Source organism: Phaseolus vulgaris, chromosome 1 (genome assembly GCF_000499845.2).
Source record: "Phaseolus vulgaris cultivar G19833 chromosome 1, P. vulgaris v2.0, whole genome shotgun sequence".
Taxonomy (NCBI): domain Eukaryota; kingdom Viridiplantae; phylum Streptophyta; class Magnoliopsida; order Fabales; family Fabaceae; genus Phaseolus; species Phaseolus vulgaris.
This window is the reverse complement of record NC_023759.2, coordinates 48,680,421-48,697,133: the sequence shown is the minus strand read 5'-3', so window position 1 is coordinate 48,697,133 and position 16,713 is coordinate 48,680,421. Positions and strand designations below refer to the sequence as shown.

The 16,713-nt window shown below is 28.7% G+C and overlaps 2 protein-coding genes across 2 annotated transcripts; both read right to left on the bottom strand.

The window, feature by feature from the left end:
- Nucleotides 1-6,444: 6,444 nt before the first annotated feature.
- Nucleotides 6,445-9,913, bottom strand: LOC137816255 (G-type lectin S-receptor-like serine/threonine-protein kinase CES101). The gene is made up of 7 exons (XM_068619332.1): nucleotides 8,761-9,913; nucleotides 8,370-8,480; nucleotides 7,990-8,198; nucleotides 7,698-7,908; nucleotides 7,354-7,591; nucleotides 6,827-6,968; nucleotides 6,445-6,744 (listed from the first exon to the last, which is right to left on the bottom strand). The coding sequence occupies exons 1-7, from the start codon at nucleotides 9,911-9,913 to the stop codon at nucleotides 6,460-6,462; spliced, it is 2,349 nt and encodes a 782-aa protein (XP_068475433.1). The 3' UTR covers nucleotides 6,445-6,459.
- Nucleotides 9,914-12,287: 2,374 nt separating this feature from the next.
- On the bottom strand, nucleotides 12,288-15,462 carry LOC137816107 (G-type lectin S-receptor-like serine/threonine-protein kinase CES101). Its single transcript, XM_068619201.1, has 6 exons — nucleotides 14,301-15,462; nucleotides 13,553-13,764; nucleotides 13,254-13,464; nucleotides 12,922-13,159; nucleotides 12,703-12,841; nucleotides 12,288-12,618 (listed from the first exon to the last, which is right to left on the bottom strand). The coding sequence occupies exons 1-6, from the start codon at nucleotides 15,460-15,462 to the stop codon at nucleotides 12,322-12,324; spliced, it is 2,259 nt and encodes a 752-aa protein (XP_068475302.1). The 3' UTR covers nucleotides 12,288-12,321.
- Between the last annotated feature and the right edge of the window lie 1,251 nt (nucleotides 15,463-16,713).

The window sequence follows — 16,713 nt, the reverse complement described above, 5'->3', positions numbered from 1 at the left end:
ATACTTCTTTTTATTTAAATAAAAAATACAACAATTTAATCAAAAAGGTATATTAAAAGTCACCTTCTACACTTTTGTACAGAAATATACTTAATTATAGTCACTTAAATAAAACTATAACAATTTAATAAAAAAGGTATATCACAAGTCAACTCCATTCTCACTTAAAATTTTGCCAGCATGGTTGTTACAATGATGTAACAATGAATATTCTGTGTATTCATACTTTTTATTCCGTTTTCTTTTTCTTGTAGATAGATTTTGACATATCTAGCCATTGGGATGAATGGTCAATGAACTTTAAAAATTAATTATTACTTGGTCTCTCCATTCACACCAAAGAAGGAGCTCATGCTTCAGGTTTATTTCAATAGATTGAATGATGACAAAAAAACTTATTATTTGGAAATATCATAAATAGTTTTTCTTAGATACATTTATTTTCTAGTTTTTCTTGTTTATTTGTTGGTGAAGAACTGTAAGTAAACCTTATTTTCTCCTCTATTTTTGTTTATAAAAATTAAGGTAAGAGACTGGTCTATTAGTATCTTGTGTTTTCTTCTTCAGTAAGTTGGAGAAGACAAACAATTTGAACTTCCATGACCATGAAAAGAGCTACTTTAAATTCTTAATTATTGGTGGAAGTCTTTAAAACTAAATTTATGATCTCTCTTTAGAATTTAATAGGAAGAATTTAAAAATATATTACTAATTTAGAATTTAAAATAATTAATAATAAAATTTTGGTACCTAATTTAAAAATTAGTTTACAATTTTTTTATTAATAAAAAAATACTTTAAATATTAATAATTGTTTAATTTATAAAATAATATTTATTTTTAGTTAATGTAATAATATTTTTTTTCTTCTAATATACAAATATTATCATGATTTAGGTAGTTAAATTTATTTAAAATTTACAGCTATGAAACACAAATTACATCCACTACAAGAAAATCATGAAATAGAAACCAATTTGTTGAAACTAAAATAATTAGTTGCAATAGTAACTAAATTAGATACCATTTTAGAAACTAAAAAGAAATTTGGTTTCTAAACTAGTTTATATTATTTTCTATTATTGTTAAATAGTTTCTAAATTGATATCTAATTAGCAACCAAGGTTTTTTCTACCAAATTTAAAAACTAAATAATTGGTAGTTAAAACCTTAGTTGCTAATTAGATACCAATTTAGAAACTATTTAACAATAGTAAAAAACAATAGAAACTAATTTAGAAACCAATTTTTTTTTTAGTTTCTAAAATGATCTCTATTTTAGTTTCTATTGTAACTAATTATTTTGGTCTCTAAAAATTGGTTTCTATTTCATGATTTTCTTGTAGTGATCTATGGAACACAAATTACATCATTAATTTTAATATTCCGACTTTTATATTTTGGATAAGTTAGAAATTATTTTTATCCACTATTTTTGCCAATATGTTAATTTTTTTAATATTTTTATTCAAATATTAATACCTACATGTCTACAATTTTTCAAATAAACCCAAATATTACGAAGCCGACAATATCATTGATATCGGCCCAAGCAACAAAAAAAGGCCTACAAGTATTGGCCCAGACCACACTAAAACACATACCTGAGATTGGTATTTACAAGGAACTGATATTTACACACCTCTTTTTACTAAGTTCATCTATTGTTTATAATTTATTGCAATTTGAGATTTTAGTCTCATTTATGATAAACTTGTGATTTTTAGTTTTATCACATGTGATTTAATCCTTCCAACGGTTGGAATATACTGACGTATTAGGAGATTAAAATTGAATCAGTGCAATAGAATCTAATTGATGTTAATTAACTTTTTTGAGAGATTATAACTATATATTTATGATATTTTAAAATAGCATATTTATAATATTTCGAAGACCTAGTTAAAATTATTGAAATTTAAGAAATTAAAATCACACAGTTACAATATTTGATGGGCCAAAAATAAAATTTGTATTCTACTAATATATCTTTCCATTTTTCAAATTTTTTTTACAAGTTCACACTTAGAAATGTTCAAGTTTACAAGATCACTAATAACAAAGTAATATGACAACTATAAAAAAAAAAATTCACTTCATATTTCAAAAGGTTGAAAACATAATACTTTTTTTTTTAATTTCTCCTTGTTATTTATTATACCATGAATCTCCACCAATAGTCACACTACTTGTGTTTTTGTTTTGTTGAATTTCTCCTTGTTCTTTGTTATTATATCATGAATATCATGTCTCTTAATTTCAACCACTTGTAACTTTTTTGTTTAATTGATCAATCTCTTTCATTACCCGTACAAATGATGAAGTAAGTCACAATAAGAAATAAAATAAAATAAAAACAAAGAAAGAAAGAAAGAGAGAAGAATAAAGCAAAAGAAAGATAACATGAAATTTGACTATAAAACTGAAAAATTTAATAGAAATATGACACTAATGAAAACCAACACCAGCATGTTAAATCCACGAGACTTTCACGCCCAATAAGTGAAAAAGACAATTAAAATCTCTAATACTGTATTGATATTCAATTCTTTTACAATAACCATTTTAAAATTCTTCCAATCCACTACTACATAATTATTCAATAAAAATCAATTTTAAAGATTAAAAATAATTAATTTTTATATTAATTAAATTAAATACTAATTTAAAAAGAATTTGTTTATTAATATCTAAATTAATTTATATTATTAATAAATAATTTTTAAATTATATCTAGTTAATTATTAAGATTTTAATTATTACTTATTTAGATTTTAAAGTTGGTAGTTAGTTAAATACGAATTTTAAAACTATTTACTAGTAATAACAACTAATTCATATATCAATAATTTTTTAATTTTTTAAAATAATATATAATTTAATCAATATAATAATTAGTTACCAATGTTTTAACTACCAATTATTTATATTTTAAATTTGGTAGCAAAAACCTTGATAGCTAATTAGAAACCAATTTATAAACTATTTATCAGTAATAGAAACTAATTTAGAAAACAATAATTTCTTTAGTCTTTGAAATTGTGGTTTCTAAATTGATATCTAATTAACAACCAATTATTTAGTTTTTAAATTTAGTAGCAAAAACCTTGGTTACTAATTAGATATCAATTTAAAAACCATTTAACAATAATATAAACTAATTTAGAAAAAAAAATTAGTTACTAAGATGATCTCTAATTTAGTCATTATAACAACTAATTATTTTTTGTCACTAAAAATTAGTTTTATTTCATGATTTTCTTGTAATATTATATCTAAAATTAATTTTTATTTAATAATTTTTTTAGTGTTCTAATTATTTCTTTCACAAGTTCCAACATAGTTAATGTCATTCACTCATATTATACATGTGAAGTATGCTTCTAATCAAATTTTGAAGATAATAAAATAATCTAAAAAATATATGATTAACTTTTTCTTCTTTACTCTTTCTAGTTTGACCTTTTTATATGTGATTTTTTTAATATATTTTAAACCCCTCAATCAAGTGTTGGAAAACAAAATTTCTAAAAATTTATTCATGAATAAATTTTTTTAAATACCACTTCACCTCCTTAACAATATACATCTATCTTTATTTACAAGTAATTAGCATAATACTAATTGAATAACTATCAATAGAAATATTTTATCAAATATTATGTTGGATATGCAATAAAATCATGGTGAAGTGGACTAGTAATGCTAAGGATACTTTTGAGGACTTTAGCCTTATTTTAACTCTTCTAATAAATATATATTTGAAAAAAGTGAATGTATTCAAATTAGTGTCTAATAATTTGTGTAACTGATAACTTAAAGAAAACATGTATTATATATTAAAGGATCAAAGGCATGAGATGAAGTAGTAGTAGTAATAATTTGACTGCGAAATGCATTTTGATGGGTTGACTTGGAATGAAGTTAATGCATTTGTTTAAGATGTTAAAATTCCAACCACCTCAATCCAATTAAATTATATATATTTAGACGGGTTAGAAAAAGGTAGTATTTGTTTAGAAAAAAATAATTAACTATTATATTATTTAAATTAGATATAATTTTAAATTTTATTTATTTATTAATATCTAAAATAGTTATTTTTAATGATTTTATTATCATATTATTTATGGAATGAAATTAAGCTTTTGAGGTATTGTTTTTAATTAACACAACTATCAATATTAATCTTAAATTAAGTATGACATAAGTCGTTCAACGATTTTCTGAACTAGTTATTTAGGCATGTGTTAAGTTTACCCAAATTTTGCATATTAATATGTTTTCACAATTCTTCTTATAAACATATATAAAAAATAAATAAAATTTAAATTAACTTATTTATAAATTAGTATTTTGTATAAGAATTAATTTTTAATTTTTTTATGTAACAATTATAATTTTTTAACTTGTATAGAAATTAGTTTTAATTTATAAAAACTATTTTACCTTATTTATTTATTTTTTAACATTATTTGAGAGAAGTTGATCCACATTTTTAGTCAAGTTACTGTGATTGAAACGATGGAGGTGATGGGGAGACAGAAAATGGATGCATGATGATCATGGTTCAACCAATTTTTGATTTAATAATAACTACCCTATTCTAGTTATATGTCCCGTTTTTCAATAACCTTCTTAATGTTCAACTGCCATCATGCCAACTATATTAAATTGCTACTGTCTTCGATTATTATTTTTATTCTGTCACATAGAATTTTCGTAGAACAGTTTGATGTTTCCAAATGTCAAATTGCTTGAATGTGAGTGCACTAGGGATTAATGCTTTAAAAAACAGCTATATGTATCAATTAAAGATGGTGGGAAATGGTCAATTATATATATATATATATTTCTGTTGTATTGTTATATGTTTGTTAAACTAAAATGATAAAAAAATTTCCAACTTAAAATATAGAAAATAAAATATTGGACTATTGGACACTTGAGCAAGAGATGGAAAATTCATTTTCTCTCCATTCAGTTTGCATTACTTAAGTCCTAATGTTTTAAGTAAAACTCTAGAATAGTAGTTAAGCCCCAAATTGATATATATACGCTTAAGTTAGGGAGATCCATTATTTGAGAATATTACCTGTTAGGTAATCCTTACTCAAGCGACATTCCCTACTTTCAGAAAACATGTTTTAAATTAGTTTAAAATGCATACATATGTATAAGTATAGTTCATGTATGTTATATAAATTTAAATATTTTATTCTAAGAACATGTTAAGCGTTTGAGTGGACAAATTGATTCGATTAATAATAATAGGTTATAAGTGTGAATGGTATGATGAGTTTTATATTAAATTGAATTATTCATACCTAGGATAATACATTAAGTAGGGTGACAAAATGGGTTGACAATAAACTCCTCCTCCCATCCCACTTACTAGGTTTGTGGGTGAGGCGACATGAGCTAGGTTAAAACAGGTTGGTAGGATAAAATTACCAATCTTGTCTTACAAATTTATTGGCGAGTTGGTGACCTAACCTGTTTTGCACCCAAAATGTTGAGCCAATTTGTGATTTGCAAGGATTGAGTATGTGAACCTATGATTAACAAAGATCCCCTTGCATCGCTGATATAAGTGAAAAGTTAAGGGGATATTTTTGCCCATCCTGATATTTATTGATGCACGAACTTTGGATGCAATGAACTTACCTTGATTCTTTATTTTGTGATCCACATTTTGATCAATATTGTATTAGGTCATGTGTAAATCTCTGATAGGACATATTTTTTATAAGTCTTATGAAACGTGTATGCGTAATACTTAATATCTTGTATCCAATTTTGAATTAGATTCATTTGTAATTTTAACATGTTAATATGTGGATTGAATAGACTTGTATCTTGTATCCAATTTTGAATTAGATTCATCTGTAAATTTAGTGTGTTAATATGTGGATTGAATAAACATGACTTGAGTGGTTTTTGGTTTGAGATAATATCTTATTGTACATGATCATATCATTGAAATAAGTATATATTGAATTAATGAAATGTGGTTGCAATATGTTAATATAATACAAAATTATTTTCTAGCTTACCTTTTTTATAATTGTTATGTGGTATTCTACACTTATTATAGGAGGAGAATATGTTGTATCTTCCTGAAAATATTCTAAAACACCTAATGTTTGAACAATATACATATATAAATATATATGCTTTATGTAAATTTAGAGATAATTATTTTTCATAAACTCTATGTTAGATATGATAGTTTTTAATAGGTAAATGATTAATAAACCTATACGTTGAAAGTGGATAGTAATATAATTTGAGATGTTAAATACAAAATAAAGTATAATGTGAAGGAGTTTGTTTCACATGAACTTTAATGTGCCTAACATTCCTGTAATGTGATCACATTGTATGAAAATGACAATATCAACATATGACAATGACAAATTATAGATAGAAGTTTGAGTCTCACAATGTGTCATTAAGTTATCTGCCCGATGTCACTGACAATGTTAACTCATTGTTAGAGCAAGATTCCTCCTTCACACTTTTGATGGTATAAAGTGAAGGTTGTAGAGGAGAAGGCAATTGGGTATTTTCATTTGAAAGAAAAGAAATGACCTCAAGCATAGTGGGTCTATCATTTGCTTTGTCTTGAGTGCACAAGAGACCTATATGAATGCATCTTATAACTTGGATGTGGGGGCATGAACCATTCAACAATGTGTCAATTAGCTTTAGAGCTTCCCCTTGAATCCATAATTGCCATGCCTGAAACAAATTAATACATTCACTTAGTTTTGATAACATCAATTGAATTTTAATTTATTTTTCTTCATTTAAGGTAACTTACATATCCTATAAGATTGAGTGAAAAACTATCACTAATATTCTTCTTTCCACTCACAATCTCTAAGAGTAGCACGCCAAAGCTGTATACATCAATTTTGCTTGAGATAACTCCACTCATAACATACTCTGGAGACATATAACCACTGCACAAATATTAAATACTTAAAAGAGTATACATAGAAATTTTTAAAGTAAATATTGACATATTTTGCTTTTAATATAATAAGAAAAATAAGTATAGAATTAGTACAAAAACTTTAATTTGATTAATTTTGGTTGAACTCTCTTTGTGGTTAACGTAATTGAACATGTTTTTGCTCTTTAGTAATTGTCACATGTATTTATTAAAAGAAAAACTAATATTAATATGCAATTAATCTTGAAGGAGGTCTTCTACTCTTTGTTTTTTGTTTTTTAATTTGTAGTTCCTTCAAGATTAATTGTACATTAATGAAATTCAAACAAAACTAAAATTTGTTGCACTGAACCTAATATTATCATCTAAAATTTTATCATATAAATACTTACTATGTTCCAACAATTTTATTTGTTTTTTCTTCCACTAGTGCCAATGTAAGTATCCGAGCCATTCCAAAATCTGATATTTTTGGATTTAACTCATTGTCTAATAAAATGTTGCTAGCCTTCAAATCTCTGTGTAAAACTTTTAACCTTGAATAATGATGTAAATATACAAGTCCCTGAGCAATTCCTTGGATAATTTTGTACCTTATCTTCCAATCTAACTCAGTTCTATTGGTGGCATCTATTTAGAAGAAAAGGACAATGAAAATTAATTAAAATGACCAAGTCTTGAATATATAGATGAAATATTTAACAAGTAAGCATATTAGATGAGAATATTTTCATACCGAAAAGGTATAAATTCAAACTTTTGTTGGCCATGTATTCATAGACTAATATTCTTTCTTCTCTGTCAATGCAAAATCCTAAAAGCCTCACTAGGTTAGTGTGCTGCAGTTTCACAATCAGCATAGCTTCATTTCTGAACTCTACCAATCCTTGTCCTGAGCTTTTTGAAAGTCTTTTTATAGCTATTTCTTGACCATTTGGCAATTTACCCTAAAAACATAATTCTCCTTATTTATTTGTGAATATGCAGTTAATCCAAAATAAAAATATATATTAATAAGAATTTATTACCTTGTAAACAGGTCCAAAGCCACCCTCTCCAATCTTATTTGTGGAAGAGAAATTGTCTGTTGCCTCAAGAATGGTTATAAACTCGAATTTATGTGTATCATTGCCTGTCTTCTCATTCCATTGTTCTCTTCCCTCATCGCATGCATCAGAAATTTCAGTATTTTCTCCAATGTCAGAGAATATATTTGCTCGCTTCTTACGCTTTTCAACTGCATATATGATCATACATAAAAAAATCATAAGAACTTTCAAAGATAAATATAAGATAATAGCTCCATTTTGAATCTCAGGTGTACTGTTTTATTTGTATTATTTAGTCAAACTAATGTCTTGAAAGAATTATGCTTAAACTTCTGAATTTCCAAATGATGTAGATTAACCTCTTTCTTTTTGTTTTCTCCACAACATGATAAAGGATGCAATGAATGAGATTATCAGAAGAAGAACTCCAACCGCAGCACCTTCAATCCATATTCTCCTCTTCTTGCCTTCTGCATGAGAAGAAGAGTGCTAATTCATACATACATACTATAACAAAAATAATTCTTTAACATCCATGCATGCAAATTATATTCAAATTTAGAAGTAAGTTGTTGTAAATTAATCAACACATGCTGTACACAAAAATCTAATTTTGTATACAGTAAAATATAATAAACTTTTTGAATAACTTCAATGATTTAAAGTTCTTGGTAAAACTAGTTTTTTCTTAGATAGAGCTAAATTTTAGGTTATAAAGAAGAAAATGTTCTGTTGTGTGTATGAACTTACTGGTTTTGGTTTGGCTGGGAAAGAAGAAAATTGGACGACCAACACCGGAATTACTCTCAAGAAAGTCTGATGTGTCTCTGCTCCATATTTCACAGCCAGTTGCATCCTTGAATGCATAAGTGTAAGCCTCACAGGAGCAATTTTTCAAGCACCTCATCCAGCAATCAGAAATGGTCAAGTTCTCTGTTTCATCAAAGATGTATCCTTTCCTTGACATTTCTCCAAAGCTATTCCAACTTGGCAAGTACAAATCACTATCTTTCCTACATTTGGGAGGCTGTGGCATTGCACAACCATGCACAATCTCACTACCAGTACATGAGTAAGGGACACCACTAGCATTGATTATACCCAATGGTCCCATGATGAGAAAACCAGAAACTGAAGCATATTCATAGTACGTCAAACTTTCATTTGAAAAGAAAGTGAAATTGAAGTTCTCTCGCTCAAGTGATGAAGAATTCAGATTGCAAAAACTTCCATTTCTCCACTCTCCACTGCTCCAAATAATGGCCCCTCTCCATCTAGTAATCAATTGGTTAGTTTTGGGGTCAAGGCTTAAGGAGAAAGATCCTGACCAAAGAGTTCTGTAACTTCTCCTTGCTGTTAGAGACCACCTGTGGCCACTGTGCTTGTCATAGCCAATTTTCATCCGTGATAAAATTGTGTCTGTGGGGTAATCAAAGCTCTGCCATAACACCCTCTTCACAGATCCATCTGAGTTCAATTCATGAAGCACAAAGTTTCCTGTATCTAGCAAAGAGGCTCTAACACTTTTGTTACTTTCTGCTTCAACTGAATATAGTATCATAGTGGTAGAACTTGACACAATTTTAAGGTTGCCATATTCATCAATTGTGAGAACTCCAGGGTCATCATGGATTGGATTGTCCCTGTTGGCAAGCCAAACATAGTAAGAGATGTTATTATCTGATATGCCAAGGTAGAATTTGGTGTTAGCTTCAGAGCCACCATCAAGCTGAAAGAAATGCAGTGTGTATAAACCTGAAGGCGAAATCAAACGGTTCGTTGCTGCAAGGGGATGGCCTTGGACCAACGTGTTTTCCCTCAAGTTTGAAGGCTTTGTAAGCTGCAAGAGACAGGTCAAAGTGACGATGAAGCATAGCACTCTCTTGCTCAAAGTGAGAACCATTTTTGTAGAAAGTTGCACTTAACACTATCTGAATTTACCACATATATATAGATAGACGGGTCAAAAATCCACAGAGTATAATTAATTTTAATTGCAAACATATTTATTCTTTTTTTTTCTTTTATAAAAATATTTATGAGAGAGGTTGGATGAATCATAGTACTTGTCTACTTAAAAATTGTACTTGGAAACCTCTTTTTTATACTCATTCATTTTATCGATTTTATAACGATGATGAAATTCATTACACAAATGATGAAAAGTGAAAAGAAAACAAGAGATACAACAACATAAAATACAAATGAAAGTAATTTGACGAAGTAATGTTGTAACAATTGTATAAGACATCGTTAAGACATAATACAACGAAATGTTATATTCGAACTTAAATAATGTTAATAAATAGTTTGTATTTTGATGAAATTATAATCTACACACTAATATGTTTGACATTATTATTATTAGAAAAGAAGTTATGTGTTAGGGATAATATCCCGGTATAGGTGTTTTTTCTATATGGATGAAAGATAATTGGTAGTAGAGTTGAAATATTCCTAAAATATTTGAATTAATTAATTATTTAGTTGCTAATAAAAAAAAAATATGTTTCTTCTTGTTTCTTTCTTTAGTGTGACCAACGCAGGATTCTTAAATTATAACTACAGTGTTGTGGGTAGTTGGTATATCTACCAAGAATTTGACCCATTGAAAGCCACGGGACACAATGAAGACAAGGTCAATGAGATTTAGAATCATAAATAAACATAGAAACTAAAAAAAAAAAAATGTTTCAAAAGGGAGCATGTTATGGTAGGCACGATAAATGCTATAAGTTATTGATTATACTGTGTTTACTTTGGTTGATCCAATTACAATTAGATTAATTTCGGATTCTGTATATTAAGTACGCTAATTTAAACTCAATTCAATGATGAAATCAATTAAAAGATAGTTGAGTTAGATTGCATTATCAGGTTCACGGATGGAAACTCGTTATATCCATATTTTTAAACTAAAATTTGTAACACCAAAAGCCAGCCTCTCCCATTTTCTTTCTTTGCCTAATCTTTCCTCTCTCTATATATCTCCTCACCCGTCTCTAAATTTTCTTCTCTAAATCTCATATATATTTTAGAATCCGATTGTAATTCGCAATAGGTGAAGAATCATAGATTAATCATATTCGATAAGAATTTAAAACAATTAACCTCCTTTTTACTCTAAAGATTTATTCTTATTTGTTTTATCACATAATTTTGTCATTAATTTGGGTGGATCAGTTGAGAAAAGTGTTCATCTCAACATGATAAATCCTATATTAAAATTGGAGATGTTTGAATAACTTGCTTCACAAAATTAGATTTTTTGTATAACATTTTTGACTTAGATTTTTGGAAGGTTGCTTTGAAATAAGAAATTTCAGGTGAGGGAAGTTATTGTTCTCAAGACCTGGATGTGAAGGTAACATGGTCACAAATCCCAAAGTTTTATTGCAGGGTGTGATTTGTTTACTGAAATGAATGTAAATTTATGAAAATGATAAGTGGTTAATGATTTAAATTGATTATGATATGAAGTTTAATCTTGGTTTTTACTTAACAAATTGAGTTTTAAAAGGAAGTATACAGGCTCTCAGTCTCAACTTTGCTCAGTAGAATATTCATGTGATAAGTAGATTTGGACATGCATATTTGGGATGTTCTCGACCCCAAAACCGCCCAATATTTTTCATCTGTGCTTAAGTAGATTTTACATGCAGAGTTAGGGGAGTCTCAATCTCAAATTTACTCAACAAAATTTTTCTACACTAAACGAATTTGAAATGCAGTTTTGGGGGTGTTCTCAGCCTCAAACTCACTAAGCCAAAATTGTTATGAAAAACTCATTCTTGAAAGCTTCTTTTGGAAGGTATCTATGTTCTAGAAAAAAAATTCCAAAAATTATGTTTGAAAAGTTCGTTCTGAAATATATTTCATGTTTTATGGAAAGCTTGTTTTGAAAATATTATTCCAAAAATCCCGTTCAAGAAATTTTATTCTACAAATCATGTTCTGGAAATTTAAGAAAGTTTGTTCCAGAAGATTTTCATTATAGAGAATTCGAAAATCACTTTTACAAAGACTAAAATAATCATTTTAAAAAATATGTAATGCAGTACGGGGTGCATAAAGAAAAAACCTAAGTGACATTGTGTAAGGCCTATTTCATAAGCCCATAAATTTAGTTGTCGGTATCATTTGAAATATTAAGCAGCTTATTTGTTTTCCATTTATAGATCTTAGCTTTCTAATAAATCTTGTCACTTCCAACCTCAACATCAATACATTGGAGACTTGAGCACTTGTCATCACTAATTTATAGTTATTTACAATTATTACAGATTTTGAATTTTTCCAAGAGTATTTTAATTATCTACCTGAAGTCAATGAATGTGTTGTCTCCTTTATGGAACAAGTGTAGTGCACATCTCTATTTTCCACTCCTCCAGTGACACAAAATCCTGGTTGTGTAGGTTGAGGTAAATGTGTAATTTCATTTGAAAGAAAAGAAACAACCTCAAGCATAGTGGGTCTGTTTCTTGCTTGATCTTGTGTGCACAATAGACCAATATGAATGTATCTTAACACTTGTGTAGGGGAGTATGATCCATTCATGTTTGAGTCCATTAGATTTAGAGCTTCACCTTCATTCCATAATTTCCATGCCTAAAGTAAACACACTTTGTTAAATGTAAAACCAATGACACACAATTTTAGCATTCACATGTTGAAAGATTTGAAAACACTTACATTAAAAACAAGATTAAATGGATAATCAGTACTATTCTTCTTTCCACTTAAAATCTCTAACAGAAGGATGCCAAAGCTGTAAACGTCTAATTTAGTTGAGATAACACCCATCATAGCATATTCCGGAGACATATAACCACTGAAATGATAATACTAATTAAAGATAAAGAATTTAATTATAAAAATTATTAATATATTTAAAAAATAATATATACTTACAATGTTCCAACAATTCTGTTAGTTCGTTCTTCAGATTCTGTCAATCCAAATATTCTAGCCGTACCAAAATCAGATATTTTTGGATTTAATTGATTGTCTAATAAAATGTTGCTCGCTTTCAAGTCTCTATGTACCACTTTTAATCTTGAATATTGATGTAAATATACAAGTCCTTGTGCAACTCCTTCAATAATTTTGCATCGTGTGTTCCATTCCATTGTAGTGTCTTGGTTAGAACCTACTTCAAAGTAAGAATTAGTAAATAGAGTAGAAAAACATTTTTCAAATATAAAGTAAATGTGTTAAACGATCTAATGTATGAAATTGCATACCAAAGAGGTACAAATTCAAACTTTTGTTGGGAAGGTACTCATAAACTAATATCCTTTCTTCTTTGTCAATACAAAAACCAAGCAGTTTCACCAAGTTGGTGTGTTGGAGTTTGATAATTAGCATCGCTTCATTCTTAAACTCTATCAGCCCTTGTCCCGAGCTTTTTGAAAGTCTCTTTATGGCTACTTCTTGTCCACTTGGTAACTTCCCCTTTTAGAAAACATTAAAACTTCATATTCAGTTCTGAATACAAACTTGCAAATTTTCTATTAGCTAAAGAAATCATCATAAGAATTACCTTGTAGACAGGTCCAAAACCACCCTCTCCTATCTTATTTGTGGAAGAAAAATTGGCAGTTGCCTCAAGAATAGTTTGAAAATTGAAAATATACATATCATCACTGGTCTTTCCCTTTTTCTTTTGTTCGTTTCTTTCATTGTAAGCAATGGAAATTGCAGTATTTCCTCCGATTTCAGACAATAATTTTGTTCGCTTCTTGCGATCATCAGCTGCATATTTCAATATCATGCATGAAGCTTAACTAAAGTCATTGATTTATGTTATATCTTTGGTTGAATAAAGTCACCACCTAAAGATATCCTTAAATTTCAAATAAAATCATAATAGTTTTAGTATATTATTACCAATTGGCTTATATTTAAGATTTCTTTTAGGATAAAATAAATAAGAGACCAAACCTGATATGTTGTTAATATAATTACCTTTTAGTTTTAGTTTTTTCCACAACTTATTGCATGTGAAGCATAAGATGATTAGGGAGAGACTTCCAACTATTTTGCTTATGATCCATATCTGAGTGTTGCCTGCATTGAAATTGGAACCATTAGTATTATGTAGCCTTATGTAGCCCCGGTGGAGCTGCGGCTGCTGCTACACTTTCAACAATGATTTGAAATTTGAATCTCTTATATCTATACACTTTTCAGAAACAAATGTCCATATACATTTATAGCACTGCTATATATATTAATTAGCACAGTAATCATAGAAGTAAGAGGAGTATCATAGTTTATGCACTTTTTACCTTTTTTTCTACCAACAAGGAAGTATATCTGACGCCCTCCAGCAGTCAAATTAGTAGTGGCCACAAAGTTTGCTGAGTCCCTGCTCCATATCTCACACCCAGTTTCATCCTCGTTAACGTAAGAGTAGGCCTCACAACTGCAATTGTTCAAGCACTTCATCCAGCAATCAAAACTTGTCAGGTTCTCACTTTCATCAAATTTGAAACCTGTCCCTTGCATTACTCCATAGCTATTCCTGCTACCCCGGTACAAACTTTCATGATCTCTACATTTGGGAACACTTGGCATTGAACAACCAGATAGAAAGTAGTTATTGACGCATGAGTAAGAAACACCAGATATGCCGCCATATATTGAACCTGAAGGCTCTAAGTAGATATAACTAGGAAGATATGACACATAGGTTTCATTTTCATTTGAGCAGTAATCGAATTCGAAGTCCTTCTCATAAAGTGGAGACTTTAGATTGGCAAAGCTTCCATTGCTCCATTGCCCACTACTCCAAAAAATGTTCCCCCGCCACCATATCATCAATTGCTTCGTTTTGGGCTCAAGGCCAAGGGTGAAAGACCCTGACAAAAGAGTCTTTTCACTTCTCCGTGATGTTATAGACCAATTTTGACCTGTTTTTCTGTTAAACCCTAGTCTCATCCCCATCATAAGAACGTGTGAGAGATGATCAAAGCTTTGCCATAATATCCTCTTCAGAGATCCATTTTGGTTCACTTCACGAAGCATAAGGTTGCCAGTATCTTGCAATATGGCGTTGAAGGTAGTATTGCTGTTAACTTCTCTTCCAGCATCAGAAGAATAGAGCATGATACTGGAATTTCTTTCCCGGTTGGAAATAATTTTCAAGTTACCAAATTCATCAATTATGAGAAACGTTGCAGGATCCTGGATTGGCATGTCTCTATTAGCAATCCAGAAATTCTGATCAGTTGAATTTTCAGCTGATTTTCCAATTCCAAGGTAGAAATCTTCAGAGCCTTTATTCTGAAAGAAACTCATTGTATACCAACCTGTAGGTGAAATCAAACGGTCACTTGTTGTGAACTCATGACCCTGTAGTAACTCGTCTGTGTTCAAGTTTGAAGGTTTCGTTACGTGCATGAAACAAGTGAAAGTGATGAAGCATAGTATACTTTGGCTGATAGCCATTGTTACAATGAACGAGTGTAGAACACCACACTTTAAATCTTATATGGATGTCATGGAAAAAAAAAATAATAAACCTTTTGGAATGAGTCCCTTTACGCTTTCATTTGTTTTATCATGCAGTATGCTTCCAATAATATTCATATATAATACACCATGTCTGGTTTATATTTTCTGGTTTACGTTTTCTTTTCTAATGAATTCAAAGTTCATTAGCCGAAGAAAGTGGAAGTTCCACAACCATGGATGTGATGATATATGTATTCAATGTAACTGGTTGAAAACTAGAAGAATGAATTAGGCTGAGAGTGTTGCTGACCTAGCTTATATAAGTAATTAAGCTCAGAAATAAGGTATTGAATATATTTTATTGAATGTTTTTTTGAGTGTTTTTTTTTTTTTTGGCGGTGATTTTTCTATTTAGTTGACTATTTACTACATCTTTTGAATTCAAGGGAGGCTTTATATTAAAGAAAATAGAAAAATTACTGTCGGAATAAACTAATATGGTAGCTTACGTGATAGATTAATTATAATAATGAACGTCAACTTTATAGGCCATCATGATAAAACTAAATTTGAGAAATATAAATAGTTAAAAAATTACAAATATAATTGACTTTATAAATTTAATCTTAATATTGGATCACCATTTTTCAATATTTTTGCCAACATTTATTTTTTAGTCTTATTTGAAATGACTTCGTCATATTATTGTACGCAACACCTGTATATCAGAATGGATCACTTTTTCGTTAAAAAAATTCAAAAGTGTAACGATGAACTTAGCAACAGTTGGGGTGGGAATAACAAAATGAAAATCAGTAAATTAGCAAAAAGAAAATAAGATAAAATGCAACAAATTTAAAGAGGGCAAGGAATGGTTATGTTTAGAAATGAAAAGGAAATACAGAATACGGCTGATTCTTCATAATTTTAACGTTATTAAAAACATCCCTATTTTTATCTATTTGATAATATATTATATATACAAAACAGATAAACATATACTACTTATATAGTTACATAATTTTTTTAATTAAAAGTATTCTATAATTTTTCAATTTTTATTTTTATTAATTTTTTTAAAGTTATATTATTTTAATATTATGAAAATATAAACATATATGCGAAATATGAAATAATAAGGATTAAAAGAACTGTGTTCGTGCAATTGAGTCATGTAGAAAATTAAAATTGACAATAACAGTGGAGAATGTTCACACTGTTTGAAAAATAAGGCACGCAAACCAA